This window comes from Schistocerca gregaria, chromosome 2 (assembly GCF_023897955.1).
Source record: "Schistocerca gregaria isolate iqSchGreg1 chromosome 2, iqSchGreg1.2, whole genome shotgun sequence".
Classification (NCBI taxonomy): Eukaryota; Metazoa; Arthropoda; class Insecta; order Orthoptera; family Acrididae; genus Schistocerca; species Schistocerca gregaria.
In genome coordinates, this window is record NC_064921.1 from 610,350,300 (window position 1) to 610,373,661 (window position 23,362).

Genomic DNA, 23,362 nt, shown 5'->3' on the forward strand with positions numbered 1-23,362 from the left:
TAAGTTTCTACAATTCTTTTCAGTCAGATTACGTTACTAAACTTTATTGATTGGCCAAAATATTGCACATGAAAGGGCATGATTTTCAAATCAAGGCATATTTGGATTTACTTTCACAGGGAATCCCACTTCTAAACCTGAAAGGAAGCTTATGAAGAAAGAAAAATAATGGTTTAATGCTTCGTGCGGAGTTTTTTCTGTACAACTGCAAAAGTAGGACATTGAATAATAGAGAGACAAAACTGAGTCATTCAAGGTGTGGGTCTGAAGGGGAATGGAGAAAATACAATGCGTGGGTAAAGTGAAAAATAGTGAAGTACTGGAAAATGTAAAGGAACAAAGAACACTCCTAACCCCAGCTAACAAAAGGAAAACAGGCTGGGTGGAACGTGCGGGGTGATCAGAAGCTGTCTGAAGAACTTGTAAGGGTAATGTAGGGTAAGCTGACCTGAGAAATAATTGTTAAGAAAAAATTGGATGTGTTGCGCCGTTTACGATTCAATTAACACTGAAGTTAGCCAATCAGACCGCTGTGCGCACAAATTCAAGCAACCTGTAGATGCAATTAGTGTCGATGTCCTCATAGCGTAGATATTAGCGCCCGAGATTGCTCAGCCGTTATCTCGCTTTCGACCCTTACTACCGTCCCATATCCAATGTTTGTTAGGAAAGCAAACAGAGAACGTGATTAGCAACACCGTCTCTGAAAAGCCGATTAAATTGGCACGTGCAACTACCTGATTGGTTAATTTCAGTGCTAATTAAACCGGGCGGATTCTTCGAAAATACGAGCCCAGATTATAAATCACCACGCCCCATCGCCCGGTATTTTCAGGGGCAATCGAAACTGCTGCCAGGAAATGCGCTGTCACTTCCTTTAGTTCTGTGTAACCAGCTGTTCCTGCATGTTGCGGATGTTTAGCTTCTCTGACGCACCTTAATATGTTTCGTGATAGCTGTTCGTGCTGCACATTGTTAAAGGATTATAGAGCTATTTTGGAAGATAAAGTAAAACTGTTCAAAACCAACTATGCTCACGATGTTATAGCAGACACAGTACTATAATGCATCAGACTAAACGAAAACGGCACACAAAATCTCCAGTTTTAAAAGAAAAGCTGGAATTCGGAAATAATTTTACGTGTCCAGTTATAAAGTACTTCCTGATCGCTGACATGCATATTAAGTAAAAAAGAACTTTTTTACGTTACATCAAAACATTTAAAAAGTTTATTGCAACAACAATCGAATCATCCGGAAAGAGTTCTAAGTGTATGTGAAATTAATCAACGAAGTACTCAGTTTGTAGACATGTCAGTGGTAACGTAGCTGCACGCCAAGGCGTTACTGGCGGATTTTTTAACTTATTCCTAAGATCGATGGACGTAGCGGTCGGCCGAGCGGTTCTAGGCGCTACAGTCTGGAACCGCACGACCGCTACGGTCGCAGGTTCGAATCCTGCCTAGGGGATAGATGTGTGTGATGTCCTGAGGTTACCTAGGTTTAAGTAGTTCTATGTTCTAGGGGACTGATGACCTCCGACGTTAAGTCCCATAGTGCTCAGAGCCATTTGAACCAAAGGAATTCTAACAGCTATCGAAGGTACTGTTAGAATTCCTTTGGTTCAAATGGCTCTGAGCACTATGGGACTTAACGTCGGAGGTCATCAGTCCCCTAGAACATAGAACTACTTAAACCTAGGTATCGAAGGTACAACTTGACTAGAAGAAGGGATTGGTTGGTAGGACATGTTTTGAGGCATCAAGGGATCGCAAATTTAGCATTGGAGGGCAGTGTGGAGGGTAAAAATCGTAGAGGGAGACCGAGAGATGAGTACACTAAGCAGATTCAGAAGGATGTAAGTTGCAGTAGGTACTGGGAGATGAAGCAGCTTGCACAGGATAGAGTAGCATGGAGAGCTGCATCAAACCAGTCTCAGGACTGAAGACAACAACAACAACAACATCGAAGGTACAGTGGAAGGGCAAAAATAAGTAGGATGAAGAAGAATAAAAATATTGGATAATGTGGGAAAAGAAGGAAGTTTAGTTTAGTGGCTCATCTACATCGAGGTCGTGAAAGGTGGAGCACAAGCTCGGTCTGCGTCTAGGATTGGCCGTACCCTTTCAAAGAAACCATTCCAGAATTTTCCTGGAGCGAGTTAGCGATATCACGGAAAACCTAAAGCTGTATAGGCGAATGCGGATTTGAACCGTCGTTCTCCCGAATGCAAGTCCACTGCGCTAGCCACTGCGCCACCTCTGTCGGCAATAACGTGAAAAGAGGACGATACCAAACTACGTAGCAGCTGACCTCGAACAGGGTCGTATAGAGACAGCAATGGTGTCAGGAACCTGCCAATAGGCAGCATACCTTATGATGGTGATTGAGGGCCTCTGTTGAGGTCGTACTTGGGTCATGACCTGTGAGCAAGTGAGGTGGGCGGTGCCAGGGGCCTGGCAGACAGACGGTGCCCGCGCCAGGCGGGGGTGGCTGGTGGGGGCGGCGGGGCGCTTTATTATATAAGGCGGGCAGCGGCGCGCCGCCTCACTCTCCGGCAGACCTCTGGGGGCGTCGCATCGAGACACGCGCAGAGCACCGCCGCCGCCGCCGCCGCCGCCGCCTGCTGCACCGCAGAACGATTCCGCGTCATGGTGAGTCGCGAAGCCACGCGTACCACCTCTGTGTACCGCACCACCAGCGAGGGTCACCGCAGCTTGCTTCTGCAGCATTCAGTGCACTAGCTTCCGTCACTTACTGTAGTGGAGCCGGTTTCGTTCACTTCGAGAACTGGAACAGTGTCAGCGATGCATTATTTGTTTCGTCCCATTTCTCTCTCACATTCTGTAACACTTCTCTCCTGATCTTGTCCCCTTCCACAGTCCACTCCAACACCATAAATTCTGTAATTTAACAAGCGCAGGGGGAACACAACGGCCTTCTTAATTAATGCACTGATAAACCACTATACGTCGGGTCTTATCAGATTTATTGATAAGTCCATTCTTCAGTCGCGATGATCCTCGTTTAGTCATTGTGCTAGTGGCAACAAGTTAGACGTTTAAACCATCACACAGCACTATCGTCAACACAAAGTGTACTCTTTGATGACGATGGGGTCGGATTGTACTTTAGAAGTCTAATTTTTGCCGCTAGGGTACTGAGTAAGTCAGTAAACTAGCCAAATAAATCAAATAATACACGACCTATAGCGGTCTATATATAATTTACATGTTATATATTTCCGGCAGAAGCACATACACTTATAGACATCATATTCAGGGTGATTTACGTTAACTTGGTATTTCAGGAGGTGTTGAAAACATTGGTCCGAGGCTTGCGACGTGTCATTGATAGCAAAGCGATTAGTATTTTGGTGTACAGTGAAGTAGTAGCCCGTCACTTTTTATTTACCGGTGTAGTGAAGCACTTATTTTTATAATGGGCCATTGTACTTCTTTGCCCGACAGTCGATACCGATTCGAAAGTAGAGCATATTAATGTCATGATTGGCAGCATTACAGCGAAAATTTTCGGAAGGGAACGTGTGAAATACAAAAGCCAGGGCTGCTCGCATTCGCTGCAGGATAAAAGGTGCTCATGTCATTATACTTCCGTTCCAAAGATCTCATGGATACAATAACTCAAGTACATAGTTCTATTTTTGAAGTAGTTCATTTAATAGCAATGTAAATAGAAATTGGTATAAATATTGACCATATAGCAGTTTACTTGCTAACAAATGTACCGTGAGTTGTGAAATAAGTTGTTTAGTATTCTTCAATAGTGTCGAGAATATTTTGGCTTGACTCTTCGGGTAACTCAGTAAATATGTATAACAGCTCACATGCAAACAGTTTTCGCCATTTCTTGTTGACAGCACAGCCTTGAAGATTTAAATAGAAATTAATGTGCACAAACACGCGACACGCGTCTCAGAAGATATAAAGTTAAAAGAGGAAACAGTTTAGATTCCATGTAAATTTCCCCTAGAGTAAGAGAACTAAACTAGTCTAATCTAGGTCTGACAAAGTTGTCGCTCGCGTATTGATATTGACGCAACCAAGTGCAGACTAAATGTACTAAAAGAGTTTACTGGCTTCTCACGGGTATAAGACAACGAAATAACACTAAGGCAAGTAGCCAATCAAGATACTGCACTTAACAGCGGCGACAGTAGCGCGCCAACTGTAATTCCGTTCTCTGCAGAGGCGCTTCTGTTGAAGTAATAGAGGATAAGAGAACGCGACGACTGACTTAAAAAAAAAAAATGTCAGGAAGGGTGAGTGCGAAATTTCGAGCAAGTCTGTGACTGCTACGTCCATCGATCGTAGGAATAAGTCATAAAATCCGCCAGTAACGTCTTGGCGTGCAGCTACATTACCACAGACATGTCTACAAACTGAGCACTTCGTTGATTAATTTCACATAATTTAGAACTCTTTCCGGATGTTTATATTGTTGTTGCAATAAACTTTTTAAATGTTTTGATGTAAAAAAGAAGTTCGCCCGCATCTCGTGGTCGTGCGGTAGCGTTCTCGCTTTCCACGCCCGGGTTCGATTCCCGGCGGGGTCAGGGATTTTCTCTGCCTCGTGATGACTGGGTGTTGTGTGCTGTCCTTAGGTTAGTTAGGTTTAAGTAGTTCTAAGTTCTAGGGGACTGATGACCATAGATGTTAAGTCCCATAGTGCTCAGAGCCTTTTCTTTTTTCTTTTTTTTTTTTTTTTTTGTAAGAAAGTTCCATTTTACTTAATATGCATGACAGCGGTCAGGAAGTACTTTGCAACTGGACACGTAAAATTATTTCCGAATTGTAGCTTTCCTTTTAAAACTGGAGACTTTTTGCGCCGTTTACATTTAGATTGATGCAGCTTTTTGCATTATAGTACTGCGTCTGCTATAACAACGTGAGCATAGTTGCTTTTCGGGGGCAATCGAAACTGCTACCAGCAAATGCGCCCTCACTTCCTTTAGATCTATACAACCAGCTGTTCCTGCATGTTGCGGAATGTTTAGCTTCTCTGGCACACCTTAACATGTGTTTCGTGATAGCTGTTCGTGCTGCACATTTTTAACGGATTACAGAGCTGCTTTAGAAGATAAAGTAAAATTGTTGACTGGCCATCAAGAAGTTGGAGCTCAGCTAGTGATGAAGAGAATATGTGTACGTCCGAAAGTGACACAAAGAATTAGTAATACCTTTTGTCACGGGACAGCAAAATTACATAGGCAGTTTCAAAGAGCAGGATAAACTGGAGCCCTACAGTCTTCAAGGAAGTCATTCTTCTTGTCCAGATACTTATGTCTTCGTAACACCAATTCATAAATGCATGCATGCAAGAAATTTGTGCCAGGCTCTCGTAGCAAATTCCAGGGCGTCCCGGACAACGGTGCAGTCATTGCCGTAAGGCGAAAACGGTGCGCTTTATCTGACGTCTAAAAGGCTATCACCATCGGCTTACAGGACAAGGGTAGAAGCGGCTAAGTTTGTAAACCGTTCGCGTGCCGCCATGTTTAAAGTATAGCGTGCATGGAAAAATGGCGCTATCCAAAACTGGCGCCGAGGCACGTGAAATGCACCACGGGCCATAGATGTCAGCAGTGAACAACGGCTGCGGAGATATGAGTGGCGAATAGACTTGCAAGTGTTGGGCAAGTAGTCTCCCAGATGAACCAAGGGTCTACCAACAGTGTCTCCCCAACGACCGTTCAACGAGCTTTGCTGCGTATGGGCCTCTGCTGCTGGCGCCTGGTTCATGCACTCATGCTGACTGTTGTGCATCGGCGACGAAAGCTGGAATTTTCACACCAATACCGCAAATGGACGTCCACTGAGTGGCGACAGGAGGCCTTTCCAGATGAATCACGTTTTATGCTCCATCGGCGTGAAACGCCTGAAAGTAAAAACCCTGCAATAATTGTCGGAAGGGTGCAGATCGGAGGAGGGGATGTTGTGGTATAGGGGAATGTTTTCGTGGCACACCTTTGGTGACCCGTCATTCAGCAAGGCACACTGGATCGACACAAGTATGCTTCTATCCTTGGGAACCATGTCCAACCCTACATGCAGTTTGTTTCTCCTCGGCACGATGGCACCTACTAGCAGGACATTGCAATGTGTCACTCAGCTCGCAGTGTACACGGGTATATCGAAGAGCACTATTTTGTGTTTACCGTATTTCCCTGGCCACCAAGCTGCCCGGATTTAAACACAATCGAGAATCTGTGGGACCACCTCGATCGGGATGTATCCTCAGCCACAGACGACCGCGGCAGTGGAGTCGGTCTGGCTCCACATCACTATCGGTAACTTCCAAAATCTCATCGACTCTCTTAGTGCGTGTCTCGCAGCGGTCTTCACAGCAAACGGTGGTTATACAGGCTTCTAACCGGCGGTCACATTGATGTTACTGGATAGAGTGAAATGTCACTCTTAAAAGATATCGAAACCCAAACTTTCGTATTTTAGGCAAACGTTTCGGTGCTACTCCAAGACCGTTACTGGGACCAGCCGTGTAAGGGGCGAAAGATGAGAGAAATGATCAGTATTCGCACCTCGTCTCAAGCCTTACCCCGGCCACCCTAATTTAGGTTTCCCCAGTAACTGGAGGCACATATGAAGAAAGTCTCTTTCGATTTATATAGACCTTGTCGTCTGAAACAGATTAAATCTTATACTCACCTCGTTCATTCGCAGTCATATACTGGCTTACGAAGTTTTTGAATGTGTTATACTATCGTAACGAAAATGAAGTAAGACTTTTTCTTTTCTTTTTTTCGAAGAGAGAAAATGAGTTTGAAATTTGTGTATCATACACGGCGTGGTCAACCATACACTTGCAGAACAACCCTTAACCTTTTTTTTCCTTGCATTGTGTGCAGTTTCAATGAGCCTACCTTCACGACTGTAATATACTGTGCAGAGGTTCGTAATAAACAGTCGGAGGTTTGTGTGTATCTTCATGGCAAGAAGTCTCTTTTCCCGAATGAGCAGTCCGGCTTTAGTTCCCTCGCGCTTCAAAACTGTCTCCAGAACTTAGAACTGCTACATTAAATACAACACCTTTCAAGCCTTTCTTAAAATAAATGCGTTAATTTGCTCCTCGACTGCGAGAATGCCTTTCTGCCTGTTTATGCTGTTCTTTACCGGCTCTATTGCCACTGATTTAACGTCTCCTTTCAAGCAAGACCTAGCAGTCAACATAAAGGAAGCGATTAGTCAACCTTCTTGGAATCCTTGCTGGAGACTTCGTTCAGTCAGATACAATGTGCTACTAGTTATGTACGAAAGAAATCCGATTTATGATGTTCATTCATCTTGTCGACTGTAACTAGGCGCCTGGCAGCCAGTAGAACAAACTGGCGAAAGAAACCATGCCTGTGGCATCCCATTACGCAGCAAAAAATCTTTTGCGATAACATGATACGTCCGTGAGAAAAGTATAAACTTTCTGTACACACAGATGATGGAGGTGTGAAAAAACGATTCGTGTTGTACAGTAATATTAATACAGCACTTTCAAATTATACACATTTTTTGAAGCCACCCAGAACTGCGATAATCCTGAACCTCAAATCGACCATGAAAATATTAGACACGGAGCAAGAGCTTGGACTAGACAGTCACGCCGCGGCCTATATGAAGAAACCATTCCAATGTTCGCTCCAAACGATTACCAGATGTAAAATCTAAATTAGGATATGCGGTAAAGATTCCTAATCATTTCCAATACGAGTCGAATGTTTTAACAACTTGCAACGTAAATCTAACGCAGTGTTTCATTATATGGCACTGGTTCGCGGGCATACTATCAGAAGTGGCATAGATTAATCAGCAACTGCATCTCAATACAGTTTCTACACGGCACTAAGTGTACGGGAATTTTGTTCAGGAAACAAATAACTTCGTGGGACCTACGGCTACACTCACTTGATCTTTCTGGCAATTTTTTATCTTGTACACAGTTTTGGAAGAAAGTTATTTTGATGACACTGAAGATATAAGATACTAACTCAACGATAGCTCTAGAGGTGATAACAGGAGGAAAAGTTTCAAAGTTCGTATGAAGGTCGAAATAATAACTGGTTTCTATTTAGACCTGTAGGTATTCAGTTGACATCTTTTTGATGATGACCGCAGCATTATTGGGTAGCGAGTGAGGTATGCACCACATACGTTAAAAGTGAGTTTACAACTTGCTTGTCGGGTCTCTACCTGCGACCGAGAATCAAGTCTTACGGACTCAAAGCGGCGCTGTCCCATGTGCTCACTCGTGCCTGGGTTTGTGGCAGAGGAGGCCGCTGTCAGCTGCCCGCCACGGCCAGAGGCCAGTAAGCTGGTTACTGACCACCGGCTCCGTTTCCGTGTCCGCTTTCCGGATGGCTGCTGTGCAGATCCGCGAAATGGTGGCGCCGGTTAAATAGAGCGTAGCTTTGCTGACGGACGTGCACTTAAGCAGCTAACGAGCGCAGCTAGAGCCAGTGGCCGTGAAGTACACAGCTGTGTCTCATACCTTGGATCACAATTAAACAAGCTTTTTTGTCTGGTTTGCTGCGAGGTCACAACGAGTACCTCTCCTTCGCCAAACTCTTCATTTTAGTGTAGTATCCACACCAAACGTTCTCTTTTTTTTGATGTACAGTCTTCCCTCTGTCATCTTTCTGTAACGCCACATCACATAAGTTTCGATCCTCTTCTTCTCCGGTTTTTCCAAGTCGATCATACGCTTCTGTATAATTCTGTGCACCAGATATATATTCTTAGAAAATTCCTTTCTCACATTGCGACCTACGTTCGGTACTAGTATTTTTTGGGAGAGAAATACTCGTTTCGCTTGCATCCTACGTTCTCCTAGTTTCTTCCAAGAAGTGTTATTTTGCTCGCAAGGTAGCAGAATTCCTTCACTTTGTCTACTACATGATTCCCAACTTTGGTGCTAATTTGTTACTAATATAATTTCTGCTCTTCTTATTACATCCTCTTTCTGTACATGGGTCTTAATCCATGTTCTGTGCTCACTTGTCTCTTAATATCACTTTAACAGGTCCTGTAAACCTTACTCAAGTTCACAGAAAATAGCAGTGCCGTTGGTGAATATTATTATTGGGAAAGATAGCACGTGATTCTAAAGCGAGTACTATGAGATAAGAAAGTAATGGTCGAAAAAGAATTAGTTTTTATCGAAATAAACCACGTAAAACCTTATGGCAACAATTTACGCTCACAGTACCTGCCCAAGGCGGCACTCTTGCAAAAGTCTACAGAGAGGCGTTGGTGGTGAGCGTGGCTTACGGACATTTTTCAGTCCTGATGTAGTTATTGTAGTCATTGAAAATGTCATTACGGTTGAAACAAGCATCAACGGCGAGAAACATTTATTTCATGAAATTCGTCGTTTCATAATTACGCTATGTAACCTGTTGCTGGAAATGAACCTTTTCTCCAAGACAAATTGGCCCTATTGCTTGCAGACGTTTTCATGACAAGGGTGTAATTACTGCAGCACCAAACACTTCATACAGCCTTCTTCGAAGCGTGCATTGCACAAACAAGTTAAAGGGTGTCGTTTCATGAATTTTCTGATACGGGAACCATTATCGTCTCCCCTCATTCTACTCTACCAATAATCCTTGTCAAGAAATTTGCCTAACTCTACGTCACTTGAACAATCCAGTTTCCCATAAGTTTCTGTTCTACGGCGATAAATTTCTTCCAACGAGGATTACACCTACTCCGGAACCCTTCCGCTGTGGACGCATCTCAGACGGTAGAATATCATTCATCAACGTAGCGGCACGGAAGTTAATGCGACAGGCAGTTGCTTGTGAGGAAACAAACAGTTTACAAGCAGGTACCTCTCACGTATTACTCATTAAAGATGTCATATCTATTTTAGGAGTGAGTACTTCTAACCATTGGTTCCAAATCTCAAACTATCCAAATCCCAAACTACAGTGTTTAGCACCCGCTACCACTTTCCTAGTGGCAATGTGCAAGTACGGCCACAGACCACACACTGTAACGAAAGGGCGCTGCTGTTGAATAGCGACAAAAAGTCGCATTCCACCAAGTAATATGAAAAAAATGAGGGTGAAATTAAAGATATTCGTAAAATACTAGAGAAAATAATAACTTTACTTGAGAAGAACAGTAGAGTATAGAGACTGTCTTTAAAATATCAGCCAGAGAAATAGACTAAATATAAAGAGGGACATTTTTACAAAGGCAGAGAAAAATCCCAGAAACAGTTCCCCTAAAATGGCTACAATGTGAGAGGGATTAAAACATAGAGTACATCGTCAAACAATAAGCATATTTGTTGGTAAAAGAGGATACATCGATAGGGTTGCCGAAAGAAAAACCGCTCACAAGCGAGAGTATATAGAAAGAGATGCCTTCAGCTCATTAAAATATACGTTAAAGAAGAGAAAAACATGGGGGACGATGCGGTTTTTTCTTCTTCTTCCTTTCGTTTTTGCCGTCTGAGGACCATGTTAACTCGCGTCAGCTTCGTTTCTTCTTGTCTTTCTCCTTGTCCAACACGCTTTCATTCCCATATTTTACAACCTCTTTCAGTCTTCTCTCCGTGATAATTTTGTTCTGCGTCTACCTCTGCCCTCGAAACTTGTGGAAACCTGGATTTTTTACTTAAAAATCATCCTATTGTATATCTGTGATTATTGTATTCCCATTTTTCCATATCCCGTTGTACCTCTCGGATCCAGCGTACTTTGGTTCTCTTGTTCAAAAGAAACCGTATTATTTGCTGGTCCATTCTTAGGATGTGTCTGAAGAAAACGCTCTTTCTTTTCCTGATGATTTCCGTAGAATCTCTCTGTTTTAGTATACAGTTCTTGGTACGCTAGTCTTATAAATTGTCCGTCTCTGTTCTTCGAGGCTCCCAAAGCCCCCTGAGGACCTTTCGTTTCACCATTTCTAGTCTCTTAAGCCTTCTGTTCCTACTGGGTTAAGAGTTTCTGCTACGTATAAGATTTCAGCGCTGACGACTCTCTGTTAACGTGTCAGTTTTGCACTGATCGAAATATTCTTATTGTAAATGTCCAGAGTCAGTTTGCATGATGAATTTATTTTGTTTACTCGTGCTCCTATCGCTTACCTTTCCGGCAAACCAGTTTCTTACTATCGTCCTAGGTGTTTAAATCTCCTCATTTCACGAATTTTCACTTCTTTTACTGTCATTCATCTAGGAGCTGCATTGATGTTTGTCATATACTGTGTCTTTTCGATGGAGATCTGAGGTAGGACTGCTTTCGCCGCTTCTCCTTGTAGCTGTGTGGTCTGCTTAATCACCTCTTCTAATGATTTCGACAATATCACAGTATCGTCTGCGAATGCCAGATAATTATCCGTGTTCCTTTTCTCTTGCGCCCCAGTCGTATTCTACCCATTCCTTCCATTTCTTGTCGCCACTCCCTGATCATCTTATCAAATATACAGTTAAAGAGCAAAAGGAGTCTCTCTGTCTGACTCCAGTTTTAATCTTTAGGGCATTTGAAAACTTTACTCTAACTGGATATTGTGTTGCTTAAGGTCTGTTTAATCAGTTCACTGATTTTCTATCCAACCCCATCTCCTCTAAAATTTGGACCAGTGTTAGTCTGTCTACTGAACCACTAGTTTTCGAGAAGTCTACGATTGAGAGTACGAAATTATTACTCCTCTGTTTTTGGTACGCTATTAGCAGTTTCAGATTCAAAATTTATCCTACACATGATCTTCTCTTTTTGAAGCCTCCTTGGTACTTACTAGTTTATGGATTTAATTCATGTTTCACCCTTTTTTTTCAATTAGATTCAACAACGGCAAGGTAAACTTATGATCGCTGTTTCTCTCTGACGCTGCTGTTTTTTTTTTTCACGATTTACGTACGTAAGTTTCCGTAACAATATCCACAGTCCTTTTAAATGTATCAGATGTGATACAAGCCTCTGAAACACGCTTCAGTTGAGAACACACCAGTAACTTGTGTTTTTAGAAAGTTCACAAGTCGCACGCTCTACTTACGACGGAATGCACGCGAGGTGTAAATGCACTATGTGTGACACTTGACAGTACAGTAGTACTAAGGCGTCAAGCTAACAGACCAATGCTGCGCTCATTTGTCGCTCAGCGGTACCTTTTTGCAAACAAGAACATAGCACAGAACTTTTAACGCTGTATCTGAGCTGCCACCCTATGTTACCCAATTGTGTTATAAAAACACACCAACAAACCTCAGTGTTACTTTACTTGTTTCTTCAATATCATCAGAAAATCAATTAACTCATAATTTCCGTGCTGTTTACTCCCAGGAGTATACTTCTTTCATTCCTGCAGACTTGCTAAAGTTTAATTTGTGTGACTTACAGTAGGTCTACAGTGCATTAACTAACCTTCCCTAATAAATGTAACTAACGTTGGCGCCTTTATACCCTTTGCTCCATATGCAAGGAGTCTTTTGGATCTGGGCTGCGGGTTGGTGCATCATGGCTCTCTTGCTGTTTAGATTAGGCCAGCTGGTGTTGCTGTTGCCTGTGTAGCGCACTGGCCTCTCCGACGCCCACTTTGTTTCTGTTGCAGTATGATAGCAACCTCAGCGAGTCGGTAGCGCGCTTCGGCAGACTGTAGTCGCGTTTTCTTCCGCCCCTATCGACGTTTCCGGTCGAGGTCCCCGCAGCGAGAAGTCCAGGCCGGTAGCATGTACCAGAATATGCTGGCTAAGGAAGGGGTAAGGCATCTCTCCTTATACTTGAACGCTCGTCTCATTAATACGTCCATAATGTACGCTTCTCTTTGATCCCCTAACATTCCCGAATCTAACTGTCGTACTCAAATAACAACAGCAATTATTTACTTACCTGTAAGAAGATTGTCCTAAAATGTTTTGATATGAAAACTTTCAATTTCTTTATGGAACATCTACACTGTTGGTCATTAAAATTGCAACACCAGAAAGGACAGCGAATAAGGAAATCTTACTTATTGTGTATACGCAGTATGGTAGAAAGAATACATCATTACATTTGTAGATAGGGTGTACAGGCTGCGAAATTTAGTGTACGGAGCTGCCACCTCTCGCGGCAATAACTGCTCTCAATGATAATTAATTGAAGCCCTCAGCTGCCGACAAGTGTTGTTGATATACCTCGATGGGGACAGCTGAAAATATGTACTCCGACCGGGACTCAAACCCGGGATCTCCTGCTTACATGGCAGACGCTCTATCCATCTGAGCCACCGAGGACACACATCAATAGCTCGACTGCAGGACTTATCCCTTGCACGCTTCCCGTGAGACTCACGTTCCCAACTGTCCACAATCTACATATGCAATGTTGCTAATAGATATTTGCCCATCCACTCATTACTCGCGCGCACTAAGGTGACGATTCCCGTAAGAGTGCGCGAATGCGCACAGGTTTCCCGAATTCTTACGGGAATAAGGGATAAGTCACTGCAGGCGTGCTATTCATGTGTGTCCTCGGTGGCTCAGATGGATAGAGCGTCTGCCATGCAAGCAAGACATCCCGGGTTCCAGTCCCGCTCGGGGCACACATTCTCAGCTGTCCTCATCGAGGTATATCAACAACCCCTGTCGGTAGCTGAGGGTTTCCATTAATTATCATTTATTCTAGAGAAGATACACGGTCATCAGTGGTATATGTTCTTTCGAGAACAGTTACTATCTTCATAAATAACTGCTCTAAATCGGCGGGGCATCCAGTCGTATTTCAACTGTCATGGAAGAGAGGGTTACGTCTGTCCATGCTCTTTCAACTCTTTGCCAGAGATCATCAATCGTAACGGCTTACTAGTAATCGTGGCATGCTTGTCTCGGTAATTCATGAACACATATTTTCAACGGATGAGAGATCTGAAAACGCGCTGGCTAGGGCAATAGTTGAACACCCTCGATACAGGAGTAGGCCTGCAGTGCGCGGGCAACGTGCGAACTTGCGTTATCCTGCTGAAATATAACATCAGGAGGACCTAGAGTATACCGGACAGTAATTGATTTTAACCCATTAGAAATATACCGCTGTTGGCAAAATTACTGACCATGTGAGCCAGAGATGACCGTGTGGCGTTCTCAATTACACACCATGCCATCATAGCAGGTGTCCGGCACGTGTGATGGCGGCGAATGTAGTCTTGTAACGTAGTTTCCCTCGGAGTCGTCACACACAGATATATCCATCGTGATACTGTAAAGAGAGAACCGCTACTCTTCTGAAAAGACGACGTAGTGACACTCCTGGGTCCAGAGTTGTCCTCCAGAGCACCACAGTCTATGTGTCTCCTCTTGCTGTTCCGTCAAGGAGAACCCAACAATGGTCGCCGTGTTGACAGTTAGAGGTGCTTCAGAGGTCACCAAACTGTGAATACGTGTCTTACTGCAAAGAAGATATTTCCTGTTTCAAGGTGCAGGACGTGACTGTACGACCCTTCACAGCCGAGCGAACAACATGTATGTCCTCTCAGGCGCTAGTCAATTGAGGCGGTTGAGATCCTGTATATCGTTTAGTATGGCCCTCTTGAACGCATCGATTCCGAATTCGCATTACAGAAGTGGGATCCCGACCGATATGATATGTATTATTATTGAAAGACACACGCTGTCTCTATAGGCCATTATCCAGCTGCCCTCGAATTCCGGCATATGCTAGTAGACGTTTCTCGTTCTTACAGGAGGCATATAACGGCCATCTCACAAAGAACCAACATTCAAATGCGATTCATGAAAGAGAAAAAGCCACTGCCTACTCTTTCTTTATATACAGATTGGAGATGGCGTTGCTTCTACTTACTTTGTTCGACTGCGCTGAAATTCTAATGATTTGCACATCTAAGCATGTAGGATACTTCATGCCACTTTGAAGTCTGTTACTTGCCGCCCTCACGGAGTTGCAATTTTAATGGTCAGAAGTTAGTTATTCCGCGCTTAAGAAGAGTAAATACAAGGTTAAGCTAGGTGTTTTACTTTAGATAACGAGAAAAATTAAGAAATTGAGCATTTATGTTGCCCAGATGAGAATGAAAGTCTTTTGAAACCTTTTATTTTATATGGTGGTTTACATTCCGATTTGATGAGGAAAGCGGCAAAACAAACGCGTGTATATCAATGAGCGTGCTGACGGTGTGTAAAATGGGGAAGGCGGGAGATCCATCTGAGTTTGACAGAGTGTGACGGCCCGGAGGCTCGGCACAAACATTTGAGAAAGTGCACCACTTGTCAGGTGTTCGAGGAGTGCTGTGGTGAGTGTCTTCAACACGTGGCGGAACAAAGGTGAAACTCTGTCTAAACGTCATGGGGTTGGGCAGCCACCCCTCATTACAGATGTCGGTCATCGTAGGTTGGGCAGGCAAGTAAAACAGGACAGGCGGCGGTGAACTGTGGCGGAACTAACATCAGACTTTAATGCTGGACAGAGTACAAGTGTGTGAACACACAGTGCACCGAACACTCCTCTACAGCCGCGACCCATGCTTATGCCAGTGTTAACACCACGACATCATCAACTGCGACTGAAATGGGTACACAACCGTCGGCACTGGACGTTGTCGCAGTGGCAGAGTGTTGCATGGTCCGATGAATCCTGATATCTTCTTCATCGTGCCGATGGGAGGGCGCAAATTCGTCGTCTTCCAAGGGAACATCTCTTTGAAACTTCTATTGCGGCACGGAGACAAGCTGCCCGCGGCTCCATTATGCTCTGGGGAATATTCACGTGGAGCACGTGCAAGGCACCAAGACGGCCAAAGAGTATCGTACACTGGTTGCAGACCACGTATAGCTCTTCATGACGATTATGTGGCAATTTTTAACAAGATAAAGCGCCATGTCACAGTGCCAAGAGTGTGATAGAGTGGTTCAAGGAACACAGTGGCGTGTTCCAATTGATGTGCTGCCCCCCCCCCCCCCCCCCCCCCTAATTCGCCAGATCTGAAACCGGTCGAACACATCTGGGATGTGATTTGAACGTGGCATCAGAGCTCATCGCCCCCTGCCCAGAATTTACGGGAGTTAGGTGACTTGTATGTGTTCATGTTGTGCCAACTCGCTCCAGCGACCTACCAATGCCTCATTGCTTCCACGACACGACGCGTCTTCGCTGTTATCAGTGCCAACAGTGGACATTAGTGGCTATTAGTTAGGTGGTCATAATGTTCTGGCTGATCAGTGTAGTTCACAGTTTAATAATTAAGAAGAGATTCTTTGGTACGTTTGTTATCTGAAACTATTTCCACAAAACGCAGTTTTCGAAACTTGAACGGTAATTGTGGTACAACTGGATCTATTAATTTAGTGAACAACTAACTGCATTAGGCAATATTCCAAGGAAACGCTACACTGCGCTTAGATGTAAAAAAAAAAAAACGCAAAGCTCGGCTTCTTTTTAGACCTCCGTCAACTTCTTAGACAGTTTAACAGTATAGTGAAAATTTGCTGCACAGACCGGTCCCTCTGCGAAACAGCTTGTTACTGCCTTTCCTTTGCCGTACATGCACATGTATATTTTACCAAATAAAACATAGACACATAATAAATGTGGAAATGTTGGTAATTTCTAAGAATCATGGCGAAAATAGGATGAATAATATGAAAACACATGTAATGAGGCTTCCAGTATAATGCGGAGGGAGACAAAAGAACTAGTGGCACATATGATAACGACTCTGTTATGTTGGTACCACCAAACGACAGTTTATATTGCACAACGAATAACGTATCGTACTGTGAAACTTGCATTTTGAAAGCGCTTAAGCCAAGAGTTTCTAGGACGTAGGTTAATATTCGAGTTAGTGGCGATAATAGGAATGTTAATCGTCCTCAAATGAAGCTTCAGTATTTCTACCATCGTGTTTCTCAAACGAAAGAATCAAAGGAGTACTGGGTGATCGTGTGAACATATTCGTCTGTCTTGAGCAGTTAATTGGAGACTGGTATCTGTACAACGTGTTTCACTACAAGACTCCCTAATTGTGTCAGCTTGGATCTCTGGAAAAACCAATGACATGGGAATAATGTTATGATACTAATAGACATTATTCCATTTACAAAATGGTTCAAATGGCTCTGAGCACTATGGGCCTTAACATCTATGGTCATCAGTCCCCTAGAACTTAGAACTACTTAAACCTATCTAACCTAAGGACATCACACAACACCCAGTCATCACGAGGCAGAGAAAATCCCTGGCCCCGACGGGGATCCATTTACACTATTCACTACATTGATAATTAGCGGTGACAAGGTATTGGTCGACTGCGTAGTAATTTGTTCGATTCCTTGTAGTGAAATTATTTTCAATACTACAATTAGATAAAATTACTACAATTAGGTAAAAGTGGAAAAATATTAACGTGCAGGTTAAGACAAGTGGCTTCTGCTTTATTGCCTAAGGCTAATTCCCAAAATCTTTCGTAGTTTCTCTGGAGTCATAGTATAAGACACACTGCTCTTGTGTCGTTGGCATCCGTAGCAGGATTCAGTTGCAATAATATTTTTCAGGTTGAGGTTTGTCATGAATGACTTCTGCATTAAGGTTACTATTGCAAACTGCAATTCAGCAGTATAATTACGGATAATAATGACGTTGCGTATATTTTAATTCCATCCTAAAGGAGCGGGTCTTGAGAGTTTTTAGCGTCGGCTTTTGTCGTGGTGTAGGGTCGTCCGGAAGCATCACAGATAAGTGATAATGGGAATCTAACTTTCCGAAACCGGTCTGGAAATCAAGTTCAGAAGAAAAACAATGTACCTGTTTGGCTGATGTTTTTCCCCTACAAAATAAAGAAAGATCAAGTTCCGTGTTGAGTGAACCATCTACATCGCGAAGTTTGGATACACAGCGTAGATCCATTATCCTAGTCTTCAACATTTATGTTCCTCTGAGTGACGCGCTGAGCTCTCAGAAAACCAATACATGGGAATTACATAACGGCTTCTAAGCTGCAGAGCAGGATGGAGACAGTTCGGCTAAGCCTGGCACTCTTCAGAGGTAACACCGTCCTGTGGGAGGAAGTGTCTGGTTGTCGGTGGTCCAGCCTTCGTACTCCTTGCCGCACTAAAGCCTTTTCTGGCATTCACAAGTCCACTGTAAAGTTGGCAATAGCAGTAATAACATTTACGATTTGTGAATAGTTCCTACATCACTGTTATCTCGGACATTGTGAAATGTAGAGCCTTTTTAAATTCAGAAGCCACTTTCGGGGCATTGGTGTTCTTGTTACATCTGAGGTTTTCTTGAATGACTTTGTCAATCGCAGTAATTTTAGTTTTCTTTCCTGCTATTGTGTTCAGCAGACGAAGTTTATCCATGAAATATGTGTTGTCACGACACCAGACGTAGTATGTGTAAAAACTTCTAGCACATTTGTATCTCAGAATGGTAACGTGTTACGACACTGGTTGTTGTTGGATGAAGTAATATTACCCTTTACTTTGTTTCCATTATTGTGCGCCATCAACTTTAAAGCCATTTCCAAATGTATGAACAAGGAGAATCCGTCAAAACTAGCGTACTTGCTTCAAAGTCCAAGAACGCGTCAAAACGCAGTGTGATAATCGTAGGAGGTCGTCCACATTGTCAGACTTCATAGTTGAAGGCGTAACAAAAAGTATCTTGAACAGTAGTTATCCCGTGTACCACTTAGGAGTGTAAGGCAGTCCTGTTTTATTTCATTCGGTGACAGCAAAAGTAATAATATGTTATCATTCAGAAAATCTGTGCTGTCTGTAGAGCAATGTAAGATGACTGAGTGTTGTCAGGGGGGGGGGGGGGGGGGGACAACCTTAGGCTATACATACATTGGTGATGTTCTCAATCCATACGCCATAAGCGGCATATGACGTTGTTATACTCTTCCACAACCAAGCGAATAAACCACCCGTGGGAATGCGCTGTTACCGATGTAGGGTTGTTGTTGTTGTTGTATTCAGTCCTGAGACTGGTTTGATGCAGCTCTCCATGCTACTCTATCCTGTGCAAGCTGCTTCATCTCCCAGTACCTACTGCAACCTACATCCTTCTGAATCTGCTTAGTGTACTCATCTCTCGGTCTCCCTCTACGATTTTTACCCTCCACGCTGCCCTCCAATGCTAAATTTGTGATCCCTTGATGCCTCAAAACATGTCCTACCAACCGATCCCTTCTTCTAGTCAAGTTGTGCCACAAACTTCTCTTCTCCCCAATCCTACTCAATACCTCCTCGTTAGTTACGTGATCTATCCACCTTATCTTCAGTATTCTTCTGTAGCACCACATTTCGAAAGCTTCTATTCTCTTCTTGTCCAAACTAGTTATCGTCCATGTTTCACTTCCATACATGGCTACACTCCAAACAAATACTTTCAGAAACGACTTCCTGATACATAAATCTATATTCGATGTTAACAAATTTCTCTTCTTCAGAAACGCTTTCCTTGCCATTGCCAGTCTACATTTTATATCCTCTCTACTTCGACCATCATCAGTTATTTTGCTCCTCAAATAGCAAAACTCCTTTACTACTTTAAGTGTCTCACTTCCTAATCTAATTTCCTCAGCATCACCCGACTTAATTCGACTACATTCCATTATCCTCGTTTTGCTTGTGTTGATTGTCATCTTATATCCTCCATTCAAGACACTATCCATTCCGTTCAACTGCTCTTCCAAGTCATTTGCTGTCTCTGACAGAATTACGATGTCATCGGCGAACCTCAAAGTTTTTATTTCTACTCCATGGATTTTAATACCTACTCCGAATTTTTCTTTTGTTTCCTTTACTGCTTGCTCAATATACAGATTGAATAACATCGGGGATAGGCTACAACCCTGTCTTACTCCTTTCCTCACCACTGCTTCACTTTCATGCCCCTCGACTCTTATAATTGCCATCTGGTTTCTGTACAAATTGTAAATAGCTTTTCGCTCCCTGTATTTTACCCCTGCCACCTTCAGAATTTGAAAGAGAGTATTCCAGTTAACATTGTCAAAAGCTTTCTCTAAGTCTACAAATGCTAGAAACGTAGGTTTGCCTTTTCTTAATCTAGCTTCTAAGATAAGTCGTAAGGTCAGTATTGCCTCACGTGTTCCAACATTTCGACGGAATCCAAACTGATCTTCCCCGAGGTCTGCATCTACCAGTTTTTCCATTCGTCTGTAAAGAATTCGCGTTAGTATTTTGCAGCCGTGGCTTATTAAACTGATAGTTCGGTAATTTTCACATCTGTCAGCACCTGCTTTCTTTGGGATTGGAATTATTATATTCTTCTTGAAGTCTGAGGGTATTTCGCCTGTCTCATACATCTTGCTCACCAGATGGTAGAGTTTTGTCATGACTGGCTCTCCCAAGGCCGTCAGTAGTTCTAATGGAATGTTGTCTACTCCGGCGGCCTTGTTTCGACTCAGATCTTTCAGTGCTCTGTCAAACTCTTCACGCAGTATCGTATCTCCCATTTCGTCTTCATCTACATCCTCTTCCATTTCCATAATATTGTCCACAAGTACATCGCCCTTGTATAAACCTTCTATATACTCCTTCCACCTTTCTGCCTTCCCTTCTTTGCTTAGAACTGGGCTGCCATCTGAGCTCTTGATATTCATACACGTGGTTCTCTTCTCTCCAAAGGTCTCTTTAATTTTCCTGTAGGCAGTATCTATCTTACCCCTAGTCAGATAAGCTTCTACATCCTTACATTTGTCCTCTAGCCATCCCTGTTTAGCCATTTTGCTCTTCCTGTCGATCTCATTTTTGAGACGTTTGTATTCCTTTTTGCCTGCTTCATTTACTGCATTTTTATATTTTCTCCTTTCATCAATTAAATTCAATATTTCTTCTGTTACCCAAGGATTTCTAGCAGGCCTCGTCTTTGAACCTACTTTATCCTCTGCTGGCTTCACTACTACATCCCTCAGAGCTACCCATTCTTCTTCTACTGTATTTCTTTCCCCTATTCCTGTCAATTGTTCCCTTATGCTCTCTCTGAAACTCTGTACAACCTCTGGTTCTTTCAGTTTATCCAGGTCCCATCTCCTTAATTTCCCACATTTTTGCAGTTTCTTCAGTTTTAATCTACAGGTCATAACCAATAGATTGTGGTCAGAGTCCACATCTGCCCCTGGAAATGTCTTACAACTTAAAACCTGGTTCCTAAATCTCTGTCTTACCATTATATAATCTATCTGATACCTTTTAGTATCTCCAGGGTTCTTCCACGTATACAACCTTCTTTCATGATTCTTAAACCAAGTGTTAGCTATGATTAAGTTGTGCTCTGTGCAAAATTCTACTAGGCGGCTTCCTCTTTCATTTCTTAGCCCCAATCCATATTCACCTACTATGTTTCCTTCTCTCCCTTTTCCTACACTCGAATTCCAGTCACCCATTACTATTAAATTTTCGTCTCCCTTCACTATCTGAATAATTTCTTTTATTTCATCGTACATTTCTTCAATTTCTTCATCATCTGCAGAGCTAGTTGGCATATAAACTTGTACTACTGTAGTAGGTGTGGGCTTCGTATCTATCTTGGCCACAATAATGCGTTCACTATGCTGTTTGTAGTAGCTTACCCGCATTCCTATTTTCCTATTCATTATTAAACCTACTCCTGCATTACCACTATTTGATTTTGTGTTTATAACCCTGTAGTCACCTGACCAGAAGTCTTGTTCCTCCTGCCACCGAACTTCACTAATTCCCACTATATCTAACTTTAATTTATCCATTTCCCTTTTTAAATTTTCTAACCTACCTGCCCGATTAAGGGATCTGACATTCCACGCTCCGATCCGTAGAACGCCAGTTTTCTTTCTCCTGATAACGACATCCTCCTGAGTAGTCCCCGCCCGGAGATCCGAATGGGGGACTATTTTACCTCCGGAATATTTTACCCAAGAGGATGCCATCATCATTTAATCATACTGGAAAGCTGCATGTCTTCGGGAAAAATTACGGCTGTAGTTTCCCCTTGCTTTCAGCCGTTCGCAGTACCAGCACAGCAAGGCCGTTTTGGTTAATGTTGCAAGGCCAGATCAGTCAATCATCCAGACTGTTGACCCTGCAACTACTGAAAAGGCTGCTGCCCCTCTTCAGGAACGACACGTTTGTCTGGCCTCTCAACAGATACCCCTCCGTTGTGGTTGCACCTACGGTACGGCCATCTGTATCGCTGAGGCACGCAAGCCTCCCCACCAACGGCAAGGTCCATGGTTCATGGGGGGAGGCGATGTAGGGTGTCGGCGCTTATCTCGCGCTAGTTCGGTGCCGGAGCAGCCGGCAGAGCTGGCGACCAGCAGGTGCTGCAGCTGCTGCATGCAGCGGCGTGAAGGGCGTCCCGGCTATCGCGTTACGCGTCCGCAGCAACCTGAGACCGCTTCCTCATGAAGCCGCGCGACTCGTTTCTGTCATGAAGGGCGAGCACGAAGTTAGTTCTTGTTACCAAGTCCCAGCCCGAGCGCAAGCGGCGAGGTGAACCGGTTTGGATTATAAACCATAGGACCCGAGCCGCCAGCGGTGGTCTCGCGGTTCTAGGCGCGCAGTTCGGAACCGTGCGACTGCTACGGTCGCAGGTTCGAATCCTGCCTCGGCAATGGATGTGTGTGATGTCTTTAGGTTAGTTAGGTTTAAGTAGTTCTAAGTTCTAGGGCACTAATGACCACAGCAGTTGAGTCCCATAGTGCTCAGAGCCATTTGAACCATAGGACCCGATAATGTCTTGCATCGCAACCTTTCGGGCTAGAAACTTGTTACAGAAACTATTTTCGAAAGACTCTGGGCGCCACAACGTATACAAATGGGATAAATTAGCTGCCGAGTTACCAGGAGAAAGAGGAAGTGGACTTCCGATGAGACGGCATTTGACGCGTTGCTATTGCCTAAGGAGGTGGACGTCCGAGCATTATGCACTGTGTAAAAAACAGCGTAAGCGTTTCAGACAGTTGAATACGATGACGGGGTAAGCTCCAGTATTTCAGAGGACACCATTTATTATACTCTGTTCCTCTTACGCCTTGGTAGCTAACGACGCGTGCATTTGTCTTTGATGACCCAAGATCAACATCAGTTACAAATTAAATTGACTCGGAAAGACAGGTTTAGGCCCGTGGAACAGTGAAACCAAGTTGTTTGGTCAAATAAATTGCTCTTGCTGTTACACGACTCCGATGATCTATACGCTCTTCCTCGTCAATGTCTGCTCTATATAGTGTGTTCGAGAAGCCCCATACTCCTAGGTAAGAGCAGCATATTGTTCATAGTGTCGATAATTAAAGCTCCAGTTTCAAAACTCTGCAGAAAAAAACACTGCTCAGAAGGAAGTCAAATTTGAACAGGATATTATTGATGAAGGTGAAAAAGTCATGGAACAAAA

The 23,362-nt window shown here is 43.4% G+C and overlaps 1 protein-coding gene across 2 annotated transcripts in view; it reads left to right on the plus strand.

Annotated features, from left to right (window-relative positions):
* Nucleotides 1-2,551: 2,551 nt before the first annotated feature.
* Nucleotides 2,552-23,362, plus strand: part of LOC126334586 (tubulin alpha-1C chain) — a 120,562-nt gene continuing 99,751 nt past the window's right edge. Inside the window, exons 1-2 of one of the 2 annotated variants that reach the window (XM_049996975.1) lie at nt 2,563-2,654; nt 12,582-12,729. In XM_049996975.1, coding sequence (XP_049852932.1) covers nt 12,700-12,729 — 30 coding nt within the window. In that variant the 5' untranslated portion in view covers nt 2,563-2,654; nt 12,582-12,699. Of the gene's footprint in view, nt 2,655-12,581; nt 12,730-23,362 lie in introns of both variants that reach the window. The other variant, XM_049996977.1, reaches the window with a different exon arrangement.